A 26,221-nucleotide genomic window follows, 5' to 3' on the forward strand; every position below is an offset into this window, starting at 1 on the left:
TGGTACAGATTCGAATCAGATTAATAGAACTGTTATCGAAACACGAAGGCGAGGATTAGTGTGTGGGTTTCTTTAATTTTGCAAACTAATTGCTTAACTAATGTTAACTGATCGTAATATAGTTCGAGTACTGTGAAACTAAAATGCAAAGGACACAGCTTTGACAACTTTTAAAATATTGTATTTCTTCAGCCAATTTGCTAAAACAAAATAACTAATTATAAAAATATTTCATTTGGCAATAGGTATTTATGCATTTCCAAATGTATATTTATTATTTTGTAGACTTGTTATGGCGACCTTTATAGCAGAAAGGTAAAGTAAATTTATAACAACAAACTGTTATATCTATCGCTGCACATATAACGTAACTTGTGTTAGTCAAAGCACAACTAAATTCATAAACACACGCACACACGCCAGTGCTGGCGCTGGACAACGACCAAACAAACAAAACCACAAGTTGTAATGCGAGGCGCGTTGCATTATGCCTACGTGTTTCATGTTACATATCTCACTTCCTCATACATCTTTAATCTCCGCGGATTCTCCGTAACACTGTTGCAAACAAAACTTATTGCTGTTTGAACTCAATAATTACATGTAAATACGTTCAGTACATTATTCGAGGAAGAAATAATAAATTATATTTGCGGTTACATGGAAATTGCCGAAGAATCTCAAACAAACGTGTGACCCTGGATCGTCGTACGTGGTATCTTTTGTATCGATAATACCCGTTGCAACAAAGAAATGACGAATGATTAATAAAAGCGGGAACATCGATATTAACTAGTATAATAAATATGCCGGAGAACTTTTTATATGTTGCGAATTATTACACCTCTCTCCATTTTGGGATATTTGCGATGTAGCAAAGTGCCTACCTACAAAGTACCTATGTTTGAATTATTAGATGGCTACTTTTCATTATTGTAAACAAAAAAAAAAAGAAATAATATGGGTACTGTGGCAATAAATTTAACAGACCATTCTCGCCTTTTGAGATTATAATAAAAAAATATCTTTTTTTTTGTCCTTTTAAAGATGCAAATAAAATTACATAACATGGCTATCGTATGTATTCTTTGGGTGAAGTCTAAAATTGATGCGAAATTAATAAGCTAAGATACATAATATACAGAATCTAGATATATATATTTTGTATATAATCAAATGTCTAGACTAGTAATTCATAAACATGTCTATCTTCATAACCTATGCAGGACAAAGCTAAAGGTACGTTCGAGGAACTTGAAAAAAAACTCGTTGGTACCAGTCGTCCGCAATTCAACCTGCGATATCATAGGAGATGGAACAATAACGCTATTATGAGATCAGCCCATTATAAGTCCACATTATGTTGGAACAAAATCAATATAACATAAGACGTCTTTGTTCACGGCAACAAGAGGGGGTTATTAAAGCTTGTATAACAAAGGATGCTAAAGTAGAGGCTAGTAGGAAGCAGCATTCAGTACAATCTATGGATGAGTAACATAAGTACGCAATGTTTGCGAGTAATGCTGGTGTACGCGTTGCGTCGTGCTGCGCGGGCGCACGTACGCGCTAATGGCCGCATGTCGCGACGCTGACCCCCGACCCACGCGCGGTTCAACGCCCGCGCCTGTGCTCCCTTCGCCCTCGCTTCTGGACCTTAGTAAATTTAATCTAGGGCTACTATGTTACAAATTAAATTCCTTATCAATAAAAGAACGATCTGACTAAAAAACAGAACCATCGTTAGTTATTTTGCCCTAAGAAATTTATAAACTTTACCAAAGACCAAATTTAAAAAAATCACAACTCGCACGCGGCTTTATTAGTTTATTCAACTTATTTCTTGGTAAATAACGACTTATGTATTAAATAACAAACTAGATTATCTAACAACCCTATCAGAGGTACAGACAGACATCTTCATCAAGTTTAATAATCAGCGACGACTGTCTGTTTACAGTTGACAGCATTAACCGTTTCCGACGTACATTACTTATAAAATTATCACTTACAACATTATCCTGTTTGTGCCCACTTGTCCTTAATTAGACTGTAGGAATAATACGTTGGTTAATAAATTGTTGTTACTACGATAGGCGTATGTATTATTTACGTATTCTTTGGGTACAGGAAAACTTTACATTGGATTTGGAACACTAAATCGCGCTCGAATAACATTATGAAACCATGGTTCTTAAAGACTTTAAAACAAATATCGTGAACGACTATAAAAAAAACTAATTCCTGGTACGACTTGTAAGAAAGTATATGTTGCCTTGCACTTCAAGATTCCTATCGTTAAAATGGAAATGGTAAAGCTTCGTAAAAGGGAAAAAAATATTTTCCTGCAAACTTGGCCGGCGAGACAGCACGGCGCACCTGCAACCAATTATACAAGAGCCGGCCACGGCTGCAATGGAAGTTGCCAGTGCAAGTGCCACTAACGGAGAGAAACTAATGCGATAAAATTCTGCAAATAGTTATGGTGGTTCATAAATTTCAAATTTTTATCTATACTTAGTACTAAGAACTTTGTGTTACAATAGTTGATATATTTACAATCTTAATAGTTTGCATGTGGGACCGCTAACTACCGGTAATACTCACTGAATTCTTTGTTCCGGATATTATAATTTTTTGTTTTATAGTTGTTACCAAATCAACTCACGAGTTGTATTTCCTGTCTTTATTGGTCTTTCTAAAAACGAAAGGAAAGTAATCTAAACACATTGTCAAGCAATGTTAGAAAAGAATACATCTAGCCTTTGTAAGGTATTTCGCAAAAGTCTGAGGGACACGAGAGGGCACGGGGGAGGTTGGGGAAGGGCATCTTTGCGGTAGCGAGTGCAATTCGCGTGGCCGGCGCGGGCGCAGGCGCATCGAGCGCGGGAGTCAACGCACTAGGCAGTGGGACCGGTTCGCTAATCGATCCCGCACCGGCTTGCACTCCTGTCCTCTCCTAAACGCGGCTATAACGGCTCGCAGCCAATAACACTACTAGTTTTGTCACAAAGACTATGTCATTTTTCAATAAAATCTAATTCGATAAAATAGTTATCAAAATGAAATTATGATTTATAAATACTGCTCGATATATCAAATGATATTATCTGATAGTTTGATCTTTATCTTGTTTACCATAAAAGCAGCAATACTGCATCAGTCTGTAGCTGTATCGAAACAGTATTTAGACCGGTTTTGTTAAAAGACTTTAAATAAGATGTAGCTTTGACAGTAAATGTCATGGCAGTAGTAAATAAAACTCAACGACCTTAGCTTTTTACTGTATATGGATTTTAATATACTTCACTAATACTCACTTTTCACAGATTTTTACGTTAGAGGACAGGATTCAAATAGGCAGTATTGATGTCTCTATTCAATAATAATTACGTAACAAGGAACAGTGTAACAGCTCTGATTTACGAGTGTTGTGTAAGATAGACAACATGTTGACATACACCACTCAACCATTATGTCACCGTAATGAAATCAGGCAGAGTATGGTTCGTCTAATATCAATGTTGCTTGTTCTACTACAAGTCTTATGAACATTTTATGATGAAATCATTCCGTCACATTTTTTTATTAAGTAAATGTATTTTGAGTATAGATTACTTTGTAAATGAAAAGCAAATCTGTTGTTCAACAGTGGTAGATCCCGTACCAACAATATTTGTTGGGTGCACGAATGGGCCGGGTCGACCGGTGAAATACCACGACCACACAAAAGACATGCGTCAAGTGGAAGCTATTCCGCGTTTCGTCTGATGAGTGTACGTGCCGAAGGCCTAACTTTAGTCCATGTTCCCTTTCAACACTTTTCGTATAAGAAAATGATGGGAAGGGAAAGAAGATTTGGCAGAGGGGACGCATAGGAAGGGGAAATATCCTCTTACTGAGCGTCCCCTACTCTCTATTTAAAGATAGGCAACAAATCTGCAATTGCAGTTGTCCATGGATAGTGGTCGCTTCGTGATTTCAGCGAATGGTGGCAGCTTGTTTGCCAGCAATAACATAAAAAAAAAGTTAGCATTCGTTGCATGTTTACTATAAAAATACCTACTTATAAATAAACAATTGTATATGTGTTACGTCTGTAACTCACGACTGACTGTATTGATAATAATAATATTTCCCCCATTTCTTTCTTTCCGGATCGATACAAGCTAATGATTTGTAAACAGATGATATAACTATAATGAATATTCATTAAGATATCAGAGCACGCACGTTAGCGGGTTAGTTAATGATACGTAAAAGTTAAATTGCACTAAATCCGGTATTACTCAGTACTAGTGAATAGGTTTAAAGTCGTAGTTTTCAATATGAAATCGTGGCTGCCGTGTCAAATGTCACGGTGATGTTCAATTTCCGAGGAGCTGACAATCGGGCCATTGTTCAGCCCAGTAGCGACACTGCGTCCGTCAAATGATACCTTATGCAATGGATAACGTTGAATTTATATTAGCGAAAAGCGATGCGTTATGAAGGCACACTTTCTACTTAATATTTTTTTTATATAATTAAAAAATTACATGTTTAAAATTATAGATTAGATAATCCATAGAAAACTATTAAATGGAATTCCATCTAGCAATAATTTTAAATAACTGTACAAATATAAAAGAGTAATAGTTTCGAAATACAGTATACCACAAAACTGTAAACTTTGTGGGATTGTATAGAGCTCCGCTCGTGCTGATGGTGTCGTAGCTTTGAAAGAAGCAGGACTTGTTTAAATGGCCTATACCGAGACAGTAAAGTTGCAGTATGGAAAATACTCTAAACCTTCAAAAACTACTAAGTTAATTTAAATTTAGGAACTCTTAATACTAGCAAATTAAGAAAACATATGTAGTCACTGCTTGTGCGTTACAATCTATAACAATTTATCATTTGCGTTTGACATGATACAGCGCCTGTGTGCTATGCGCCGGTTATCGATACAATGATTTAAATGCTGCCCAAGTAGGGCCGCGAGACGACTGATTTATTGAATCCAGCGAATCATAAATACTCACAGATACCTCACAACAACAACAGCGCTATAGTCCGATCACAAGCGCTTAGGAATAGATTCAATACATATGTTGTTCACTTTTAAGTTTCAAAATAGAAATAATCATTTTGGCAAGGAATTGAGAACTAAAATTAGGAGCATGTTCCCGATCGAAGACATTTGTTTAAGCGTAGAAGATTTACTAATTTAAAATCACATTATAAAAGTATGCGACATCGTTTCGAGATAATTTTCTTTCTATGCCAGCCGCCGTCTGGTACTATAAAAAAACGAGGCTTTTGTCGTCCATACGTCATTATGGCGGAGATCTCTCTAAACGGTCGTTGTTTCTACAGCATGTGCTCATTACCCTGATAGTGTTGACGGCTGCGGTTCGAATAATATCGGCTTAATGGGAACATTGAGTTATGGCGGCAATTAAAGAGAAAAACGTCCCACGAAATTTTATAAGCGGAATTACAAAGCTTCTTCATATAAACAGATCTGGTCCTAGGACATTAATAATTGTAATCGGACAATAGATAAAGCATGAATATTGTAAGCTACAAAGGCGTTAAAATTATAAGTGAACATTAATCAGCGAGAGAATTAAAGAGCTTAATGAATGCCTAGAGATAATGTCGATGTGCGAGATGCGGCCGCGTGCTTGGTACGACCCCGAGCGCTGCCAAGGCCGGCCTGACGCTCCATTGTTGAGTTGGCAGGATATGGAGATCGACGACCTCGCCGCCTCGATACGAATGCATTTGAACAGGAGAAGGAAATAATTTTATATAATGATCATCACCTTGGCTGTGACAAAATATGAACGGCTTTGAGAGGTAATAACAGATATTAACACATGGGTACTTAATATAACAAGGCGGTCAGGGATTTTGGAAAGAGGAAACGTGGTCTCGAAGCACAAATGTGAGTTTGCATGTATATCTCAAGGCTACATTATAATTATACCAACGAAACCACAAACGACTTCGATGGTTTGTCTCTATGTCTGGCTATTGAGATTAAGGGGATAGTCATTGCGCTTAACAAGGACGAGTACGTTGGTGACCAAAGAAGTTTATCAAAGACCTTCGCTTTGTAACCAGACTTATAGTTTTTAAGAAAATGGACTATCCAGTGTTTTAACTAGTTTAAGATAAAACTTTCACATTTTGGCAAATTGTCAATTAATTTCTACACTTATATAAATTTGTTCATCACAATATTTCAACAGGTAATTACTGTCGAAAAGTCAAAAAGGAATTTGTGTTGCAAACATTTAAATGAAAATTACCAAAAAGAAATGGTTTGATGTAAGTCCAGTCAAAACAATACATTGAATGTTTTCCATTGTTATAAATGTTGTATTTTTTTTTCACTGCAACTTATTATAATTACCAGAACAATAACCTACCAGACGCTACCGACCATGACATAATATTTTATCATGCATGAAATTTCCATTTGCCAAATCTTGACGTAATCATTGCAGTATCAATTGTTATAACCGTAGTGGAGTTTCATCACAACTATTAAGAAAAGAAAATTAACGGTACGTTCATTAGAGGGATCTAATCATGTTCTGCACTACATATTGTTGTCGCGTTGCCGGTGCGCATTCATCAAAAAAGCAAAACTAATAAGGCTATGCTTCAACAAAAAAAAAAACAACATCTCATTAATCTGTCTACGGAGCCCGATATGGGATATAAATTCAAACGACGTCTGACATTAAAATTGTTGTGGCAAAGTTTCTTGCCTATTATCTGAGGTAATCCTGGGGATATCATATTTACAAGAGTATTTAATTTTTTTCATTAAATTTCTATAATAGATTATTTGTAAATTGGTCAAAATATTTTACAAAAATTAGTTAATTTCTTTAACCTATAAACTAATGAAAATGTATGTAATATCGAAAAAACATATTTCGCGAACATGATGTATGGAACGAAAACCTAATTTTAAAATGTTTGTTCTCAAATCCACGTTTGTTCCAGGTAATATCCGGAACGGCTGGAACGATTTTGACGGAACTTTTACCGGAATGTAGCTGATGTGTGCGGAAGTAACATAGGCAACTATTTTTAAATTCTGCGTTGATGAAATCGCGGACAACCGCTAGTCATACATAAATTCTCACGTACCATTTCATAAAGCAGGAAAGCTACATGTATATATCCGTTGGCGACAACATAATACGATAGAAATCAACTACCATATGAAATTCCTTTTATTCATATCTAAAAACATTTATTTAAAGAATGTATCGAACTGAACATTAGTCTTAAAGTTCTGCTTCTACAATGGTATTCCTATGCTAAGGCAATCTTAATCGAATTTACTTCAACCGCGATAAATCACGGCCGCGGCCATTCCTTGAGCTCGAAACGTGGTGAAATCTAAAAATATAGTCGCATCAAATTGTTGCTAAAATAGGTAGAAAGAAACCTCACCGTTGTCATAGCAATATGCGTTCTACCAAAAGGCAGGAAGAACCATAATCGTAAAACAGCTGGTCGTTACGATCATTTAATAGTATTTTTATATGATTATTTAGACCGCTGAATACCAATAGCGGATACAAGAATGCCGGTCTCTATTCTCACGGGTCCGTTGTCAATTTATACTAAATTATTTAATGCGTTCTTGTAAAGTCGCATAAAAGAGTTCTTATGTTAGCTCATTAGCTTTAAATTGCAGAGAGCTTAAAACTATGAGCCCTAACCGGTTGCGGATAGCGATCGCGGCGCGTGCAAAAAGCTCGGCGTGGGTCGCAAGTTGCACCTACTGCACTCCTAGCTTTACTGTGTCAAGAACGACGCCTCTCTACCCTCCGCCCCCCGCTAGCCCGCGTCCGACTCATTATTTTCTCACCTGTACGCAAAAACTTCAATAAAACTTTAAAGCTGCCTCTCAGCAGTATACTTTGCAAGTGTTACAATGTGCCAATGTTAAAAGCGTATGTGGAGCATAATGAGATGCCCATATTAGTTTGGAGCAACGCCCAAATAAGATTCACAAATATAATGTAAGTGGCTCAACACTTGTATATACAATTATTATCAAACGATGATGCGAGTACCAAATCGGCGAAAACCAAAATTGCACAGTACGTGCCTCGTCCAGATAACATAAAGATAACCGTTTTAGTTGCCGACCTTCCTTAGGTCCTTGGCATACAAATTGCGAAAGAAAAATAATAACATATTGACACGTAGGACCGGTCGACTCTACTATTATGTTGTATATTGTACGTGATACATCGACAATTACGTATTAGCTAGGGCGCGTTGATTGTTAGGTGCGAAATTGTTTATTTGTAAGGATTTCAAACTATTACTTTTGGCTATGTAGGTTTCTAAAACAGAATCGCTTATCAATAAAAGTACGCTCTTCGTTTAACGTTTATCAAATCACCTTGCTGTATACATGTGATTAAATACAATACTTCGAATTTATACTTAGGTAATTTGTGAAGTTGCAATTTACGTTCACGGTTGTTTGCGGGGAAGACCAATTTATTATGAACTTCCGATGTAGATTTATTATTAGGGATTAACTTTGATAAATAGCATGGTCTCCACTCTATCTTGACGTAAATTTAAGCTAGAAGGTTGAACAACATTTTTAATCAATAAAGAAATTGATCTAGGTGTTTACTAAGTGGTTACCTACTGAGTAATCTTGTGACACACATAGTTGATATAACAAAGATTAGATAATTTCATTATTATGACACTGTCAATCGGCTAACTAGACCATATGCAACGAAGAGTAAAACTCAGTCACGTTTAATAACATCAATGGATTTCACAAACAATTAAACAAAGATTTTTAACATAAAATAAATTCGTAATCTATATATATAAAAGAAAGTCGTGTTAGTTACACTATTTATAACTCAAGAACGGCTGAATCGATTTGACTGAAAATTGGTGGGCAGCTAGCTTAGAACCAGGAAACGGACATAGGATAATTTTTACCCCGTTTACTATTTTTTATTCCGCGCGGACGGAGTCGCGGGTAAAAGCTAGTTATAAATAAAACAAAACAATGCCGTGCTTGCAATAAATTTCTTACATGCACGACATTAAATGAAAAGCGAAAAAATTACAACGTTGTCAGGGATGACCGAAATCTTCAACAGGTGGGAAGTGATTACCATAAATTTGTTTGTTAAATTGTTAAAAGATATTCATGTCGATATAAAGAACATTTCCGCCGTCACTCATTTACCAAAAGGCAATCTTAATGGATCTACAGTTTCTCGCTGCCCACTTTTTGTCTTTTAACACGTCCAAGGCGTGATGAGTGACGGACATCGAAGACGGTTTACGAATAATATAAATACCGATAAGTAATCATGTTATTACTCCGCAATGTAATTTTATCCAAAATACCAACACAGGTTTCGATATAAGGTCAACAATAACCGAAGCCTGATAACTTGCCCTTGGCCGGAAGTCGTTTTGCGAAACCACTTGAACGTGTGAAAATTGTATATCACATGTTGGTTTTTTTTAAAACATATTTTGGTATTACATTAATTATAGTTAAATGTTAATTATTACTTATTTATCTTAATTATCATATATTTCTTATTCGCACGGTTAGTTTTCGGTGTTAACTCTTGTCAAATGCAATAAGAAATAAAACTGGATTATTAAAGTTCATTAGCAATGTAAAGTTTAGGTATGTACTTTAAAAATTACTATTTTTCATAAAAATATAGGAACCCATGTTTTTTTAGCATTATAATAATGGAATGCTTAAAGCGAATATATTAACTAGATATTTAGTAGTGAATACGCATTGTATATTTCGGAATGATTTTAAAGACCACCCAAAGGGTATCGTAATTCTGCTTAAAAAGTAAGTTATGACTTCTGATGCATATAAGCATAATTTAAAGCAAAATCAGTCGATGATTCCACAACAACCAACGGATAAAAACATAATTCCAACAAATATATGCAATTATAACGACCCAAATGAAGACATTTAAATAGGCGAACTTTTTATCTACCATTCATCATAATTAATTAACTTTAATTTTTAACCGCACAAAAACATGTCATTCGGACAACGGCATAAATTTAATGTTAACCCATTTTTTGGCTAATTAATAAAACTTATTGCTTAAGTAATTAAAATAACAAGATCTGATCGATTTAAGCTTGCATACCGCTGTCACTGACTTTACAAATATTTGATTTAATATATAAATAAAGGTCGCCCTCGCAACTAGGACACAGATTGGTACCGTGTGTTGTGACACTTGATTTGGGTGTACAGTAAATTCGCAATCTCGATTGAATCAAATACATTTCTCGATAAATTAATCTAGACTCCTCGTTAGGCGCGCTCGAGTGGACTTCAACTTGTCACTGTGCGTTTTCTGCTAACTGCTTTCGAGATCTGGGTCGGCGTTATTATCTTGCCCGGGGGCAGTTCGCAAGTAACAGTATAGGGTCGTTCCCACGACGAGATCCCGGCCGTGCCTTGCATTGCGATGCCAATTTGCTTGTACGAAGGGCATCATCGCATTAATCAAGCAATAATTGATTGGCACCTTCTCGTCGGCTAATAAGGGTCAGTAGATTTTGCGCATGTGTATATGGAGACTGACAAAAATTACTTATTTATCAACGGATGCGACCATATGCATCACAATGGCATCTTGCTTCAGCTGATGTCACCGCGTAATGAATGTTAAATGAATGGTCGACATTTTTTCTTATCATTTATCTCCAAATACATTTATAGGTTGATGATTTCGTAATTTATAGCCGTTTAATTTACGTAAGTGACCGTGAACATTGAAGTTTATATAAAATTGGCAATATTAAATTTGCTTCAGTTCATTGATGTTGAGACTTTTATGATATAGGTATAGGAGATAGAAAATCTAAAAATAATATTACGCCAAAATTGTCGCTACATAAAACATAGATAAATCCTATATCTAATTTCTAAATAAATTTGAATAAACTTGACTGGTTGTGAATATCTGTTTTGTTAAAAAAACTTACGAGATTAACTTTTCTAAATATGCTTCCTAATAGATCGTTTGAACATTACCGCTTCGATAATAATGTATTTATCACTTATCTTAAATTACCGCGATAATTCATGTTCAGTTGACCTAATTACTCTACTCTCATTATTAACTCCAATATATCAGAGTAACGTTCTTGTAACCTTATAGATAGTAGTTTATACATTAACAAGATACGACTGTCAAATTGAAAGTAATATATTAATACACGTTCGGTTTATTAAACAAATCTGAATATAGAACAATGATCTAAAAAAAAAGATTTGTGTTAATGTCATTTTCACCTGACTTAAAAAAATCCATGTCAAGGCTATAATCACATATGTTTTGATTAAAGGCTTGTTTGAATATTTGCAATTTTATTAGTCGGTTAATCGGCAATTCATTGTATTATTCTTGAAGTAGGGCAAATTAACTTTACAAAGCAATGTTACTACATATAATGCTTTAATTAAAAATAAATTAAAATTTAATTGTGAGTAAACGACATATCCACTGAAGCGGTGACATCTTGCAATAATATATTAGACGCTTAATCAAAGTTAGCTTACACATTCAGTAGTGTCTTTGTAAAATATAAGAGATTACGCCTAAGCTTTTCTGATAACTAATACAAATGTAAAACGTCTAAGGATTCGTTCACACAAGCCAGGCGGAGAGCAGAGCAGATTCTTATCGCAAATAAAATTGAGCTTTACAAAATCGAAAAAAAGGTTTAATTTTACTTAGCACATCTTTTCTTATCAAAGGAAAGTTTAAAAAAGAACGTAAAAAGTAAAATTAAAGCTTCTTTCAATTTTATTTGCAATAAGAATCTGCTCCGCTGTTCGCCCTGTCTGTTGTGTGAACAGACCCTAAGATCTGTTGCATTTGTAAGCAGTTGGTTATCATAAACGTTAACTTGCTCTCGCTCGTTTTATTTTTTCTAACTATTCCCACGCCAATGCCCACATGCACGATTGGGGGACCACAATATGTCCAATTGTTTTAATTAAGCTTTTAAGTCGAACCACAAGTTTATATAAATTACATTGCGTTCTTTTCGGAGTTAATTTAAGTGTGATTATTATGACATTTATGAAAATAATAAGAATAGCAAATACAGTGTCCAGAATAGAAGTAACTAAGAATCTTAACCCATTACCTTGGGATACGGTACGTCTTCTCAAGTCTTTGTTAATATTTTTAAATATTTTTGTTAAGTATTAAGTTAAGTCTATCCAAGCAGTATTTCCTCCTAAGTTTTGTTTAATAAATCTCAATAAAATTAAACTTAAATATCAATTATTTTATATTACATGCAGAAATAACTCCTCGTATAAGGTAAATTCAGGGCCTGTTTTTAATGAATCGGTTGGGTATTTACCAATTGAAGAAAACTAAACAAAGCTTGTTATTTTGTTACTTGAAGAAACAAAGACTATTAGTTAAGCATAATTATTTTAACACAAGTATAGTAATGGTGCTATGGTTGTTTTCGTTCTATTATCGTTTTGTACTAAAATGTAACAATTTTTACACATCATTAATTTAGGACAGGAAGTTAACTATCAAACGGGAACTCTTGACCTCTTTTAAACTTTTAAATTAAAACTCTGAACATGACAATAATCAAATTATACTGCAACAGGTTTTTTAGACAATAAAACGAAGCACGGCGGAAGAGACTCCATTCAAATCATCCTGTATGGCTGGCCCAAGTGACCTCTGACCTAGACCCTAGACACCACAGGTACTTTACGAATACCTTAATATGATAAACTGATTATAGAAACAATTCCTACAAATCAATCAATCCTGGCAAAATATAACAAATAAAACTTGAGAGGTGTCAAGGGACAGCCGGATGGAACGAAGTTCCTTTCAATTAATTAGTGAAGGAACCAATGTTTATTCTATGAATAAAAAACTTAAGTCTTCACTAGAAGTACATTTTATTTCTATGAATTTTCGTTATATATTGTCACGTCGTTGCCATGGTGAAGTAGCGCTCATTCGTCTATAGCAAAGTGTCGTGACAACTTTTCGTAAGAATTTTTTCCGTCTAGCCCCCTTTCACAACGCGCGATAAGGAACTTCGTTCCAAAAAAAAACTTCCAAAAAAAATTAATATAAAGAACGAAACCCATGTGACGTTATCAAAATCAGGTAACGGACACAAATACAACAGTAATATACAATTAAAACGTATAAATAACTTTAAATCGTATAATTCGATAAGAATTGAATATCGTATTATACAAGTTATACAAATGAATTTAGTAACAGCGACAAGAATGCTATATATATTTATTTCCGGGCAAAATGTGCAACAGTTCTCTACAAACATAGTTGATAGAGATAGATTGGCATACGCCCAGATGTTTTGGTAAACATTATGCTCTACTTTTAGATCCGACACGTAATAAATCACGTGTTTGCACATATTTCAAATTATGAATCACATATAAATTAAGGATAAAAAATTAAATTAATTTCTTAAATTATGTTTTACCTTAAACCTATACTCCAATTGTGCCAGGGACCATATTAAACCATAGAAATTAACCGTATTATTTAAATATTACAAGATTGAGGCTTGCAAAATAACATTGTAATTTTTATAAAATAAAAAACGTATAAGTGCTTAAACAAAAGACCATAAGATGTCATTTATACGGGCTGTTTATGAAATTGCATCTTTTGTTTTGAAACATAATATTAAGGGAGCTCCAACAAAAACACCACATATGTGACATGATGAATAAAATCCAGATGCGATATGATATATCTTAAAATTTTAAATTACCGCTAGCAGTACAAAGTAAAGAATAATAATAAAATTAAAAAAAAAAATAAAACAAGCTTTTATAATTATCTTGTTAATTAAAAGAAATACTTTTTTTAATAAAGATCGTCAAGAACATCATCAGATTGGCATCATCTTAATTTCAGCTCAATCAGTAACCGGGAAATGATTAAAATTTATTTTGCAAGATTTGATGACAAACATCAAGACAGGTGAAACTTAATAAAAGCTAGTAATAATTATAGATAAGAGTCCATACTAGTAATTGCTAAGTTGCTGCATTACTGGATTGAGGTACTTATCACAGTTACAGCATTCCAATAATCTATTTGAAAGTATCTAGGATATTACAACACAGTTCGAAAGCGATGTAAAATATCGGTATTCTGTTATTACCACGCAGTATAGAAAAAAATTAAATTCAATCCTAAAGGGACTCCTTTTAATGATATATTTTAGCTTTTATATTATATTTAAGATAGTTGTTTAAAGCTTATATTAATATTTAATTATTATAAATTCAATCCTTAGTTAATACAAGATTTAACGAAAAGAGATCATCTCTCAAAAAAACTATATTTCAATTTTTTAATGAAATTCTGCAAAATAACTAATAGCTCCATCTTGTGGTGGCAATACAAATTTTTACAATTTAAAGCTCCTGCTTTATTAAAATACCGCTAGATGGCGTTTTAATGCACTCAACTAGACGGCGTTTCACTCTCCAGTACTAACCTTTTCCCATAGATGGCGCACCACTAAATTGGTGTTTTCTTCGTGTATTTTCATTTTTTTAATATATAAATTACGTTCACAAAAAGCCATTGGGAAAGATTATTTTTAATTAAAACTATTAGAATCCAAAAAGAATGTTTCAGTAAATGTTATTCAATGTTGTTTTTAGATATTGTTAAGTCCTAAACACAAATACCATTTTAAATAAGCTTTGTTAACTTAATAAGACCTACCTGTCACGTTCTCTGCTACGGCTGCGCTTCCTGTACCCAGAGTCTTCACGTGTACTGTCATCAATCCTCCTGCGCTTAGCCTCATAGGTCCTGGACGGGGACCTAGAGTGTGATGCGTAGTGCTTCCTGCGAGTACGCGGCATCTGAAAATTCAGTACAACAATTATTAATTACTTGCTATTAAACCTATGTACTATATTATGTACCATGGTGTATGGCTTAATGCTGTGTTGTGGCAATGTAAGTTGTATGTAAACTATTGCAATTAACAACAACTACATTGTATCCACATGTTATTTGCAGTTATCATGTATTTTCAGTATAAATGACTATTAGTACCACAAAGCAAACACTTTCTGAAACTTGTTGAATAAATAAACACTTATTCAACAAGTTTACATTGTAGATATAAGCTAAAATGCTTGTACCAATGTCTTATTTTAATTCAATTAGTAATTGACTACAAAACTGTACTGTTCATTTACATGTAAAGTATAAGCCGAGGTAGTTATGCACAATTTTTACAAGCCACTCTCTTTACCGTTATTATGGTGTGTGCAATTAAGTTTTGGGCTTTTGGCTTTTAATAGCATTGTTACCGAAGTTGCCTTATTTCGAACATCAAGACAATCTGTGTCCAATTAATTTAGAATTGAAAAATAATAGTAATTTACTTGAGCACTTTTTCCCATGAAAATCCACTGCCGAGACACTTGTATTCTTTTATATGAAAAAGGAGCAAAATAATTATGGGAAGACCAGAGAAATCATTGTGAGGGATAACAATATGTCTCAATAGAATTATACATAGAACTTTATATAATTTAAAACTTATTTGCAATATGTACTAACCTATGCATGAAAATTACATAAAAATTTAATATTATTTAAATTTGTAAAGACAATGATTCGGCGAAATGAACACATGAACATTGTAATAAAATATGATAGGAGGATGATAACATCTGTTTCCTATTTATAAATGATCACACCAATAACCCTAAAAGTAAGCATTGATTATGTTCTCTGCCACACGAAAATATGTAAAGTGAATGTGAGAAGGAAAAGTGGATTTGACAGAGGGAAATGTTCTCTTTCTGTGTGTCTCTATCTCACTCAATAAAACGTACACAAAACATTTGAACTTGCAAATGTTTATGAGCAGTGGTAGGTTTGCTATTTTGGTAAAATTCAGGACCCGCTTCTTTATTTGCCACCTCATAATATAGAAGAAAAAAAACTTGCAGACTAAGTGGCAATGAAAACAACACAGCTTTTATATTTAGATCATCTCTACAGCTATCTTTAGATATATAAAGTTGATGATTATTGACTTTACCAACACCCTGATCACAGCAAAAAAATAGTTTCAATAATTCAATGTAGAGTTGCAGAAATCTTCTAACAGCACAATGGTCATACTGTTCATATGATCAGCATCACCAAACTTTGTGAGAGAACTCACCAAAATGATATTCACCTACAAATATAATTTGCATAATATAAATTGCATTACAAATTTCAGAATAGAATATGAAAAAAGAAATACTGCAAGATACTACAACGGGAACTGTAATATACCACCTAAATATTTAAAAACAAAAATATATTTTAAGACTTAAAACTTAAAAAATCAGTTATTGGTACAAGCAGTTTAGGATTTATGTACAAAATCCCTACAATGACATATCCATATATATAATATAGCAATCCACCTTTTTATATTATGTACCTATAACAGCCATAAGTTCAATATTCACAGCAAAGGATTGTGTTTAAATAACATCCCAGAACAGAAGCAAAAGAAATCAGTATGCAAAGAAATGTAAAACAAAAAAGAAAAATAGGCATTTAGGTATGATAAGGCAACAACAATCATCTATTATTGTGGCTTGTTAGCCGACTTCATTTATAAACTAAACACAACCTTACTTCAATATATAAGGTGAAATAGTATATATAGTTTAATAGTATATTAGTTTGGGGAACATTTCAATATTGCTAATTTTAAATCTAAAATATTCACATTAGAGCTAATCTACAATAATTATACAGGTAATTAGATGTTTTTGTATGATATGATTTCATCACTATAAGGATTTCTTATAATAAATCAAAAATTACTGTAAGTGTTACCAAATAATAAGTTAATTTTAATATTTGGTAAGTAATCATGATCATTATTTTGGTTCATGAAAGTAATAGTAGAAAGGAATTGTGTTATAAAGCCATTCTGGTATACCATGCTTTATTATACTTTATTTTTAAAGATATAGTTAAAGCACCTCAGTAAATGATAAAATAATAGGTAAGTACATCTAGTACCACTTACCATAAAAAGGATACCAATACTCGTATCCAAGCAGTTTAGGCTGAAAAACATGAAACTGTTTAGACCACAGGTTTTTACCATAGGTTTAGGTATTAGAGAAATCTACAAAACCCGCATGCATGTATTAGAAAAGGTAAAATATTGATTATTCCAATATCCTTCAATGTTTCCCAAGATTTATAAAACTGTAATTCGTTACATGCTAAACTAGAAATAAAGTAATTCTGTTTAGTGTAAATTACAAAATTTTACTCATCAAAATCAAAACAGTTTCCGTAACATAATATTACTAACTCGACAGCTGGTGTCTCAGTATTCATTATAAATTTGTATAAAAACAAAAAAATAAAGGTGACTTGTATATCTACAGCCAAATATAAAGTGCCTACTTATTAGAACATTCGCATATCGAAAGTTTTTTTTTTCTTAGCAAAACGATAGATGTCATTTAAATATTTACATGCAGACGCCATATTCATTCTACGACTAAAGGGAGTTCTGAGCACGCCACATTTGGTATTAAAAAATGCACACTGAACTTACCCTTAATTCTCGCAAATATTTCAGTTTACACCAAAGAAGTTGAGTGAAATTAGATAGATAATTCCAAGTTCGCGATACGGAACCCTGTAGAATGCTTCTTCGCAATAAAGGGCCGAACATCGATCCGAATGCAAACAGGCAAGTTTTGACAGTTGGTTCCACTGGGTTGGCGTAAGTCGCACTTCTAGCCACTTCCCTATCAACAAAAGAACTTAATAATTTTTTTACGAAAAAAACAATTTCAAAAATCAAGAAGAATGTTATATTTTTAGAAAAAATATTTGAAATATGATAAAAACATTATTATCACGATAAGTTCATTAAATATCTTATTAAACAATGTCAAACAAAGAGGAAGTTAGCTCGCCATCTTGTGGTGGATCAATGACAGGAGTTTAGCCAACATAAACGTAACAACAAAAGTACATTCCGTTTTAGCATAAATTTAAATAAAATTAGATGTTTCCCTATGTTATAAATATTTTACTTTTTAGGCTGCAAGTTTTTGAATGAAAAACATGAAATTTTCCTTTTTGTTCTAATGCAAAACAGATAACAAATATCTACAAAAATAGCTTTTTTTTCTCAGTGTGAAGTAAAACTAATAATTTTGAAGAGTAGCAAATGTTTTATCGTACTCTACTCAAGGTGAATAAAGTACAATGATCGCTAGTAGACTATTTTCTTTGTAAATAACCAGAGAAATAGATATTAACGGTAACCTCATTTTTATATTAATTTTTATTAAATGGCAATTTCATGAAAACATTATCAAGGTTGATCACTAGATGTCTCTGTAACAAAAATTAAAATTTCGCACTGTTTTATTTAAAGACTAAAGTATATTACGTCTCTTATTTTAACGAGAAAGAATAACAAATATGCATGAGTGAACACAAGTCGAAATTTCCAAATAAATTATAAATTATCGTTAAGTTAAAGTAAAATTGTCGTTAAGTTATTTGTTATGCTAACTTTTTTACCGTTTTTCACAAACATGAATGCATACTATTTAATCGGAAATTAATATTATTAGATACCAACCTTTGTTTGTAGGTGAATATATTATCCATCCGATTCTTTTCAATTTTAAACGTTGTAAGACGTCAATTAAATTATTTAAACTTTCGTGAGACATCATAATTAATTAATTAAGAAACGGCTTAACTCACGTTTGATCGTCCGGTGACGGCACCGACTAGTTTCGAACCCATCGGGGGTCCATCTTCAGGGCGAGTGTTTAATCCGAAGACTTCGCGGTCGCGTCGCGTCTCGCACTGCGGGCCATAGCGCGTAGCGCGCGGCTCGAGGGGGCGGCGGGCGCGGGGGGCGCAGTGGCCGTTGCGTGCGTCGGCGACGGCGATGTCGACGAGTTCAAAATTGATGAGTCACTGTTGTTGTTAACATTAAACGGGGCGCAAAACGTACTGACGATGTCCGACACGTATTCAACACCATCTTCGTTGTTCTTCTGCTTCGATCTCAGCAACACGGGTTCCCACGCCGGAGACAGAGACCAACCCTTATCTCTGTTAAAATTAGGTCGACGTCCGATTTCAATGGCTTCGAGTAACTTACGTGACACAAAGTCCTTGTCACGAGCCAAGACTTTCACTCGATCGAACCTAATGTAATGAGAGTTGGAGGTAAGGGCGTGTTCCGCAACCGCTGACGTGTTGCTATCGAGTTTGCGCATGCAACGAATGTGCTCTGAGAGCCTGGTGTTAATGTTGCGCCCCGTTTCCCCAATGTAACTTTTGCCGCAATCGCATGGAATTTCGTAGACGCCTGGGCCATCTAAGGGGGTACGATCTTTCGGCGAACGTAAAACTCTCCTTATCTGCGTAAGGGGCCGGAAAATTGTCTTGATACTATACTTGCGGCGTAACAAGTGTCCAATCTTATCCGTCACCCCCCGCATATACGGTAGATATGCCGGGACTCGCTCCACAACCTGAGGCCGTGTCTTACTGGTCGTGTTTGCTAGCCTAAGGCTTTGTCTCCATTTATAGCCATTGTCCTCAAGAACTCGTCTCACATGCGTCAGTTCCGACTCTACGAACTGAGGATCGCATAAGCGAAGTGCACGATTGATGAGAGTGCGTGGCACGGACGATAGGTGAGACGGATGATGATGGGAATCCGCCTTTAGGTACCGATCGGTGTGCGTCGGTTTCCTGTACACCGTGTGCACTAGACATCCACTCGATTCACGCTTCACTAATACATCTAGGAATGGGAGGGTTCCATCTTTTTCCTCCTCCGTCGTAAAGCGTATCCTAGGATGTATTTCGTTCAAGTGATCCAGTAGCTGCCCTATGCCTCGTCTGGAAACTATAGCAAACACATCGTCTACGTATCTCAGCCAGTATCTAGGTTTGACTGGCGCACTGTTCAACGCTTCCTTCTCGAAATGTTCCATAAATATGTTGGCCACCACCGGCGCTATTGGCGAGCCCATCGCCACTCCATCCACTTGCAGATAAAAATCCCCTCGCCAGAGGAAATAGCCACTCTTGAGGCAAAATTCAATCAGACTTATGTACTCAGTAGGTAAGTTGTTAACAATAAGGTGTTGTTTTATTATATCAATAGTTTCCGCTACCGGTACGTTAGTGAATAAAGATGCCACGTCAAAACTGACCATTGCCTCGTCATCTTGAATTCTTATATCTCGCAATAAGCGAATGAAGTGTGTGGAATCCCTTACTGGAGGGGATTCCACACACTTCATTCGCTTATTGCGAGATATAAGAATTCAAGATGACGAGGCAATGGTCAGTTTTGACGTGGCATCTTTATTCACTAACGTACCGGTAGCGGAAACTATTGATATAATAAAACAACACCTTATTGTTAACAACTTACCTACTGAGTACATAAGTCTGATTGAATTTTGCCTCAAGAGTGGCTATTTCCTCTGGCGAGGGGATTTTTATCTGCAAGTGGATGGAGTGGCGATGGGCTCGCCAATAGCGCCGGTGGTGGCCAACATATTTATGGAACATTTCGAGAAGGAAGCGTTGAACAGTGCGCCAGTCAAACCTAGATACTGGCTGAGATACGTAGACGATGTGTTTGCTATAGTTTCCAGACGAGGCATAGGGCAGCTACTGGATCACTTGAACGAAATACATCCTAGGATACGCTTTACGACGGAGGAGGAAAAAGATGGAACCCTCCCATTCCTAGATGTATTAGTGAAGCGTGAATCGAGTGGATGTCTAGTGCACACGGTGTACAGGAAACCGACGCACACCGATCGGTACCTAAAGGCGGATTCCCATCATCATCCGTCTCACCTATCGTCCGTGCCACGCACTCTCATCAATCGTGCACTTCGCTTATGCGATCCTCAGTTCGTAGAGTCGGAACTGACGCATGTGAGACGAGTTCTTGAGGACAATGGCTATAAATGGAGACAAAGCCTTAGGCTAGCAAACACGACCAGTAAGACACGGCCTCAGGTTGTGGAGCGAGTCCCGGCATATCTACCGTATATGCGGAGGGTGACGGATAAGATTGGACACTTGTTACGCCGCAAGTATAGTATCAAGACAATTTTCCGGCCCCTTACGCAGATAAGGAGAGTTTTACGTTCGCCGAAAGATCGTACCCCCTTAGATGGCCCAGGCGTCTACGAAATTCCATGCGATTGCGGCAAAAGTTACATTGGGGAAACGGGGCGCAACATTAACACCAGGCTCTCAGAGCACATTCGTTGCATGCGCAAACTCGATAGCAACACGTCAGCGGTTGCGGAACACGCCCTTACCTCCAACTCTCATTACATTAGGTTCGATCGAGTGAAAGTCTTGGCTCGTGACAAGGACTTTGTGTCACGTAAGTTACTCGAAGCCATTGAAATCGGACGTCGACCTAATTTTAACAGAGATAAGGGTTGGTCTCTGTCTCCGGCGTGGGAACCCGTGTTGCTGAGATCGAAGCAGAAGAACAACGAAGATGGTGTTGAATACGTGTCGGACATCGTCAGTACGTTTTGCGCCCCGTTTAATGTTAACAACAACAGTGACTCATCAATTTTGAACTCGTCGACATCGCCGTCGCCGACGCACGCAACGGCCACTGCGCCCCCCGCGCCCGCCGCCCCCTCGAGCCGCGCGCTACGCGCTATGGCCCGCAGTGCGAGACGCGACGCGACCGCGAAGTCTTCGGATTAAACACTCGCCCTGAAGATGGACCCCCGATGGGTTCGAAACTAGTCGGTGCCGTCACCGGACGATCAAACGTGAGTTAAGCCGTTTCTTAATTAATTAGTTGTAAGACGTCTCCAGTAGAGCAAACCGGTCGGGCTAATGAACTGAAAATCGTAACAAAAACATTCTGAAACGGTAAATTTACATATCCAGATAAGACGTAGGCTTGCGAGATAAAATGTAGGTACTTAGGTAATCTACAAAAAATTTACGTTGCTCCCAATGAACGCAGATATGTGTTTCATGTATGGAAATCGTATCGTAATCGATGTTAGTAAAAGAAAGTAAATACTTATTGTAATAAGTGTATATTAAAATGAAATGTGTTTACGCTATGATAAGTGAAAGTACGTTAAAATGATCATGAAAAGAATAACGTTTCGTCCTGGCGGGAATCAGCTGATCGGGATTGCGCAGTGCGCAAATATGAGGGGTGAAGGTTGAGGCGAGGGGTAGCTAGGGTGGTCGGGGTCTGCGGCGGCGCCCGGCCAGTCGCGCGCCTCCGCGGCCGCTACCCGCCAGCGCGACCGTGCCGATATCGGTGACAAGCGCCGCCCTCGCACGCCGCCCGCTCATAACCCAATAACTTGAAAGAAAACTTAAAGAGTAACCGCTTTCAGTAATAACACAGGCCTACTCCATGCTTTAGCTGTGATATTCGTCCAAGCCAGTGTGCGGGACATGCGGCCGCTGAGGTCGGGACCTAGCGCGGCATCTCCCGCTCTTCTTAAACGTAAAGGTAGCGGTGCAGTATTATGAGAGACGTTATATCTGATAAGTGCACAAAAATGTTCGACGCGTCAATTCAAGAAGTAAACGGGAAAGGACCGAAAAAGAGGAAAAAGTCTTTGGAGAACGTCTGTGATAAGGAACAGCGGTCGGATTTGGAGAGTGAGAATGAAGGAGCTTCGGCTCGGGAGCAGAATGGAATAGATGAGGCGGTTAGCACTGATGCCATGGGGCTACTGCACTGGCGGGATATGCCGAAGCACCTCCAGTTCAATCCGTACGTGCTGACGGGGTACCGGCCGCTGCAGGATTGGGTCGGCTGCATCCGAAGTCTCTTCTACTTCCACAATGAAACTATCAATATCCTAACTCACGGTAAGTTAAATAATTATAGACATTAAATGAATAAAAATTATTTCCAAGAATATGGTGCCTTCGATCTAATCAGCGGAGTAACTGTCACACCAAAGACAAAGCTTATTTCTTGAAAAAATTTAAAAGGGTCGCAATCGCTATTAAGTAATGGTTTTTGGCTGCCTCATAACTAAGATAAAGGATTTTTATCATGTACAAAGAACTGTTGTAATTTAAGGTTATGCTTTATTTATAAAAGTCTTATAAAACGATGCTTGAAATTAATTTTATTACAATGTATACAGTGTGCTATGAAACAAAAAAGTAATGAGATTGAATGTGGATGGCTATAAAGGTAGAGGAAGACCAAAGAAAGTATGGATGGATTGTGTGAAAGAGGATATGCGTAAGAAGGGGGTAAATTCAGATATGACGGCTGATAGAGATGTATGGAGGAGTAGTACATACTGTGCCGACCCTCCATAGGGATAAGGGCAGGTTGATGATGATGATGATGATGTATACAGTGTGCTATGAAAAAAAGTGATCGAAAGTTATTTGGACTTATAACATTATACTTTATTTTTTATAAAGCTTATTTCGACTGAATACAGCTTTCACTATAATAAGTTAAGTAGTTGTTAAACAAATGAAATATTGGTTTAAATCAGTTAAATTTTGTATTTAGTATCGCTGTTTGGACAAATAGTAATTCACTGATTTAATATTTAATACTAGCTGTCACATGCGTCTCCGTCCACACTGAATTAAAAAAAAAAACTTATTTAGTAGCCTACGTGTTCCTCCAGGCTATGTTCTACATCTGTTACTATTTTGTAAAAAATCACGTTTCCGTTTGTATGCCATTTTTCCTTCATAGAAATATGGTTTTCCGTTTGTATTTTTTTTAGGACAAAGTACGGTAATTTATTCGCACTTATTTTCACACTTAGAAGGGTGACCTATTTTGTTGAGCCATAATAAATAGGGCTAAACGAAAACGTTTTTTCATCCGCTTAATTGGTAGCAGAAAAGAGGATGTATTTAATTATTATTTGAGGTTTTTCTGTAAGGTAAGGTAACAACACAAAACTTTAAGAGAATAATTCTTAACATGGGCTAACAATAATGTGTTTTGAATTTTATGTTGGTAGTATTTAAATTACATGTATAACCTTGTAATTCCACTGCAAATATACATTATTAGAAAATATTACTGCTTCTGTTTTTTATGTTTTATACATGTGTTTCAACGGCAAAAACCAACAGTAAATTTTGTGACATACATAAAAGTGTATCGTGTTTTCCAGTGTAGGTTATGTGTTAGGTAGTTTGTTCTCCATTTCATTCACATTGGAACAAATAAACGTAAGGCGACGAGTTTACCGGCAATAAATTGTCGGCATTCTCTCCGCGCCCTCGTAGCTTTTCGCGTTCCCTACGCATTGTAGCCCGTAGCCCGTAGCACGCTATTATTTTTAACATTTTTTATCGCTGTTTGAAATAATGCTAATATTTCTTTTTAGTATTAAATTTAATCTGAAAATGAAATTAAATTTTCTTTTATCCTTTGATCTCACTTTTATCATATTGATTATTGACCATAAGCTATACGACAAATTAATGGGATTTATACACTATTAGCAGTTGTACGCGACTCTAATAAAAAACATAGCATATATCACCCAGAGATAGCGTAACTTCCCAACAGTGAAAAATTTTTTAGATAGTCTCAGTAGTTTCGGAGTCTATTCAATGCAAGCAAACAAATCTTTCCTCTTTTTAATATTAGTATAGAATACGCGAAATTTGAGATCCCGGAATAAAACTACCAAACTACAATGTCGGATTATAGATTTTTCAATAGTCAGTCATTACTATTGTCTCCCCGTTCTTATCCCACTTAAGTAGGGTCAACGCAACATGTTTTCGTCCTTCAGATCGATTTATCCGAACGATTTTTGTACACATTATGTAAAAAATAATTATTTAAACCCGCTATGTTATTAAAAAGATAAATCTATTGATATATATCATAGATGTAGGTACGTTAAATTGTACCTTATGGTCTAGTTTACCATCCACATATTATAGTAGCCACAAAGTACACCCATTACTCATATTTTATACCCATAATCATTCACGTACCACGCTACAACGTCGCCAGTTTGACTTATGACTACAACAGGGTTATTGAGCGTATTCAATACATTTATGATCGATATTGTACTTTATAACGGTGGGCTAGAGTTGAAAACTGCAGTGATCGCATACTGCAGAAGCCGTACATCAACGTCGTTCGAAGTGTACTGGATCCAAATGGATACAACGACGTTTGTAGATCCTTTATTGTCAACAGACCCAATCTTTGATGTTTTACCAGTGAATGGATTGGACCTAGTAGATATCTGTATTTATCTATCAAAGAGATACTGGCAACAAAGAATTTTATGGCGAAAGAGTTTTTAATATTATTTAAAATTAAGCATAAATTATGAATACTGGCAACAAAGTAATGGTCGCTCAATGCGTACAAAAAAAATCCTATCAATTTTTTTCTAGCTTCATCGATTTTTTATAAATTTTATCGTTAAATGTAAAAGTAACTGTAATAGCCACTTTGTATATAAAAACAATATTCCTAAATGTATTTTTGATTGTTCCCTTGTGCCTTAAAAGTAATTTCCGTTTGTTATAAATATTTTTTCATACTGCATACAACTCTTTCCCCTATCTGTTTGATCACGCTGTCAATGCGGATTAGGGTCACCCTGTATAAGGGCTCTGTGTTTATATAAAAATTTATGGCATAAATTCACTTAGATTTTATGACAAAGCCAGTGTTGATGTTACAAATATATTTTTATAGTGGAGTTACAATTGAAACATACAGTAAAAATACTTATGCAACATTTTAAATACTGGATTGTCTGTATGAAGTATAGAAATAAAAAAGTTATATTTCGCACGCATGTTATACTTGAGTTGCTGATAATGAAAAACTTTTTTTTTCTGTCCGTCTTTCCGCAAGTTGCGTTTTTTCCGGGTAATCTCCATAACGGCTGGACTTATTTTGACTGGACTTTTCTAGGAAGGTAGCTGATATGTGCAGACAATATTACATACCCCCACCGAATATCCCCGTAATAGGAAAAATCAAATTTTTCAGGAGAAGCAAAAAACCGTATTTCTTTAATAACTTCATCAATAATTATTGTACAAGA

General features: G+C 35.7%; 4 protein-coding genes across 4 annotated transcripts in view; 2 read left to right on the forward strand and 2 right to left on the reverse strand.

Moving 5' to 3' along the window:
• Positions 1-18,799, reverse strand: part of LOC106713208 (dual specificity protein kinase CLK2) — a 64,135-nt gene extending 45,336 nt beyond the window's left edge. Inside the window, exons 1-3 of the mRNA XM_045679238.1 lie at positions 18,742-18,799; positions 17,698-17,893; positions 14,823-14,965 (exon numbers count right to left, since the gene is read on the reverse strand). Coding sequence (XP_045535194.1) covers positions 14,823-14,965; positions 17,698-17,893; positions 18,742-18,770 — 368 coding nt within the window. The 5' untranslated portion in view covers positions 18,771-18,799. The remainder of the gene's footprint in view (positions 1-14,822; positions 14,966-17,697; positions 17,894-18,741) is intronic.
• Positions 18,800-18,816: 17 nt separating this feature from the next.
• Positions 18,817-20,158, reverse strand: LOC123721260. The gene is made up of 2 exons (XM_045679484.1): positions 19,126-20,158; positions 18,817-18,821 (listed from the first exon to the last, which is right to left on the reverse strand). Exons 1-2 carry the CDS (start codon positions 20,156-20,158, stop codon positions 18,817-18,819), a joined length of 1,038 nt encoding a protein of 345 aa, XP_045535440.1.
• Positions 20,159-20,471: 313 nt separating this feature from the next.
• LOC123721261 lies at positions 20,472-22,078 on the forward strand. Its single transcript, XM_045679485.1, has 2 exons — positions 20,472-21,840; positions 22,068-22,078. The coding sequence occupies exons 1-2, from the start codon at positions 20,472-20,474 to the stop codon at positions 22,076-22,078; spliced, it is 1,380 nt and encodes a 459-aa protein (XP_045535441.1).
• A 356-nt stretch (positions 22,079-22,434) lies between these two features.
• The window catches only part of LOC106712920 (progestin and adipoQ receptor family member 4), a 53,434-nt gene continuing 49,647 nt past the window's right edge, over positions 22,435-26,221 (forward strand). Inside the window, exon 1 of the mRNA XM_045679438.1 lies at positions 22,435-23,018. Coding sequence (XP_045535394.1) covers positions 22,670-23,018 — 349 coding nt within the window. The 5' untranslated portion in view covers positions 22,435-22,669. The remainder of the gene's footprint in view (positions 23,019-26,221) is intronic.

This window comes from Papilio machaon, chromosome 9 (assembly GCF_912999745.1).
Source record: "Papilio machaon chromosome 9, ilPapMach1.1, whole genome shotgun sequence".
NCBI lineage: Eukaryota > Metazoa > Arthropoda > Insecta > Lepidoptera > Papilionidae > Papilio > Papilio machaon.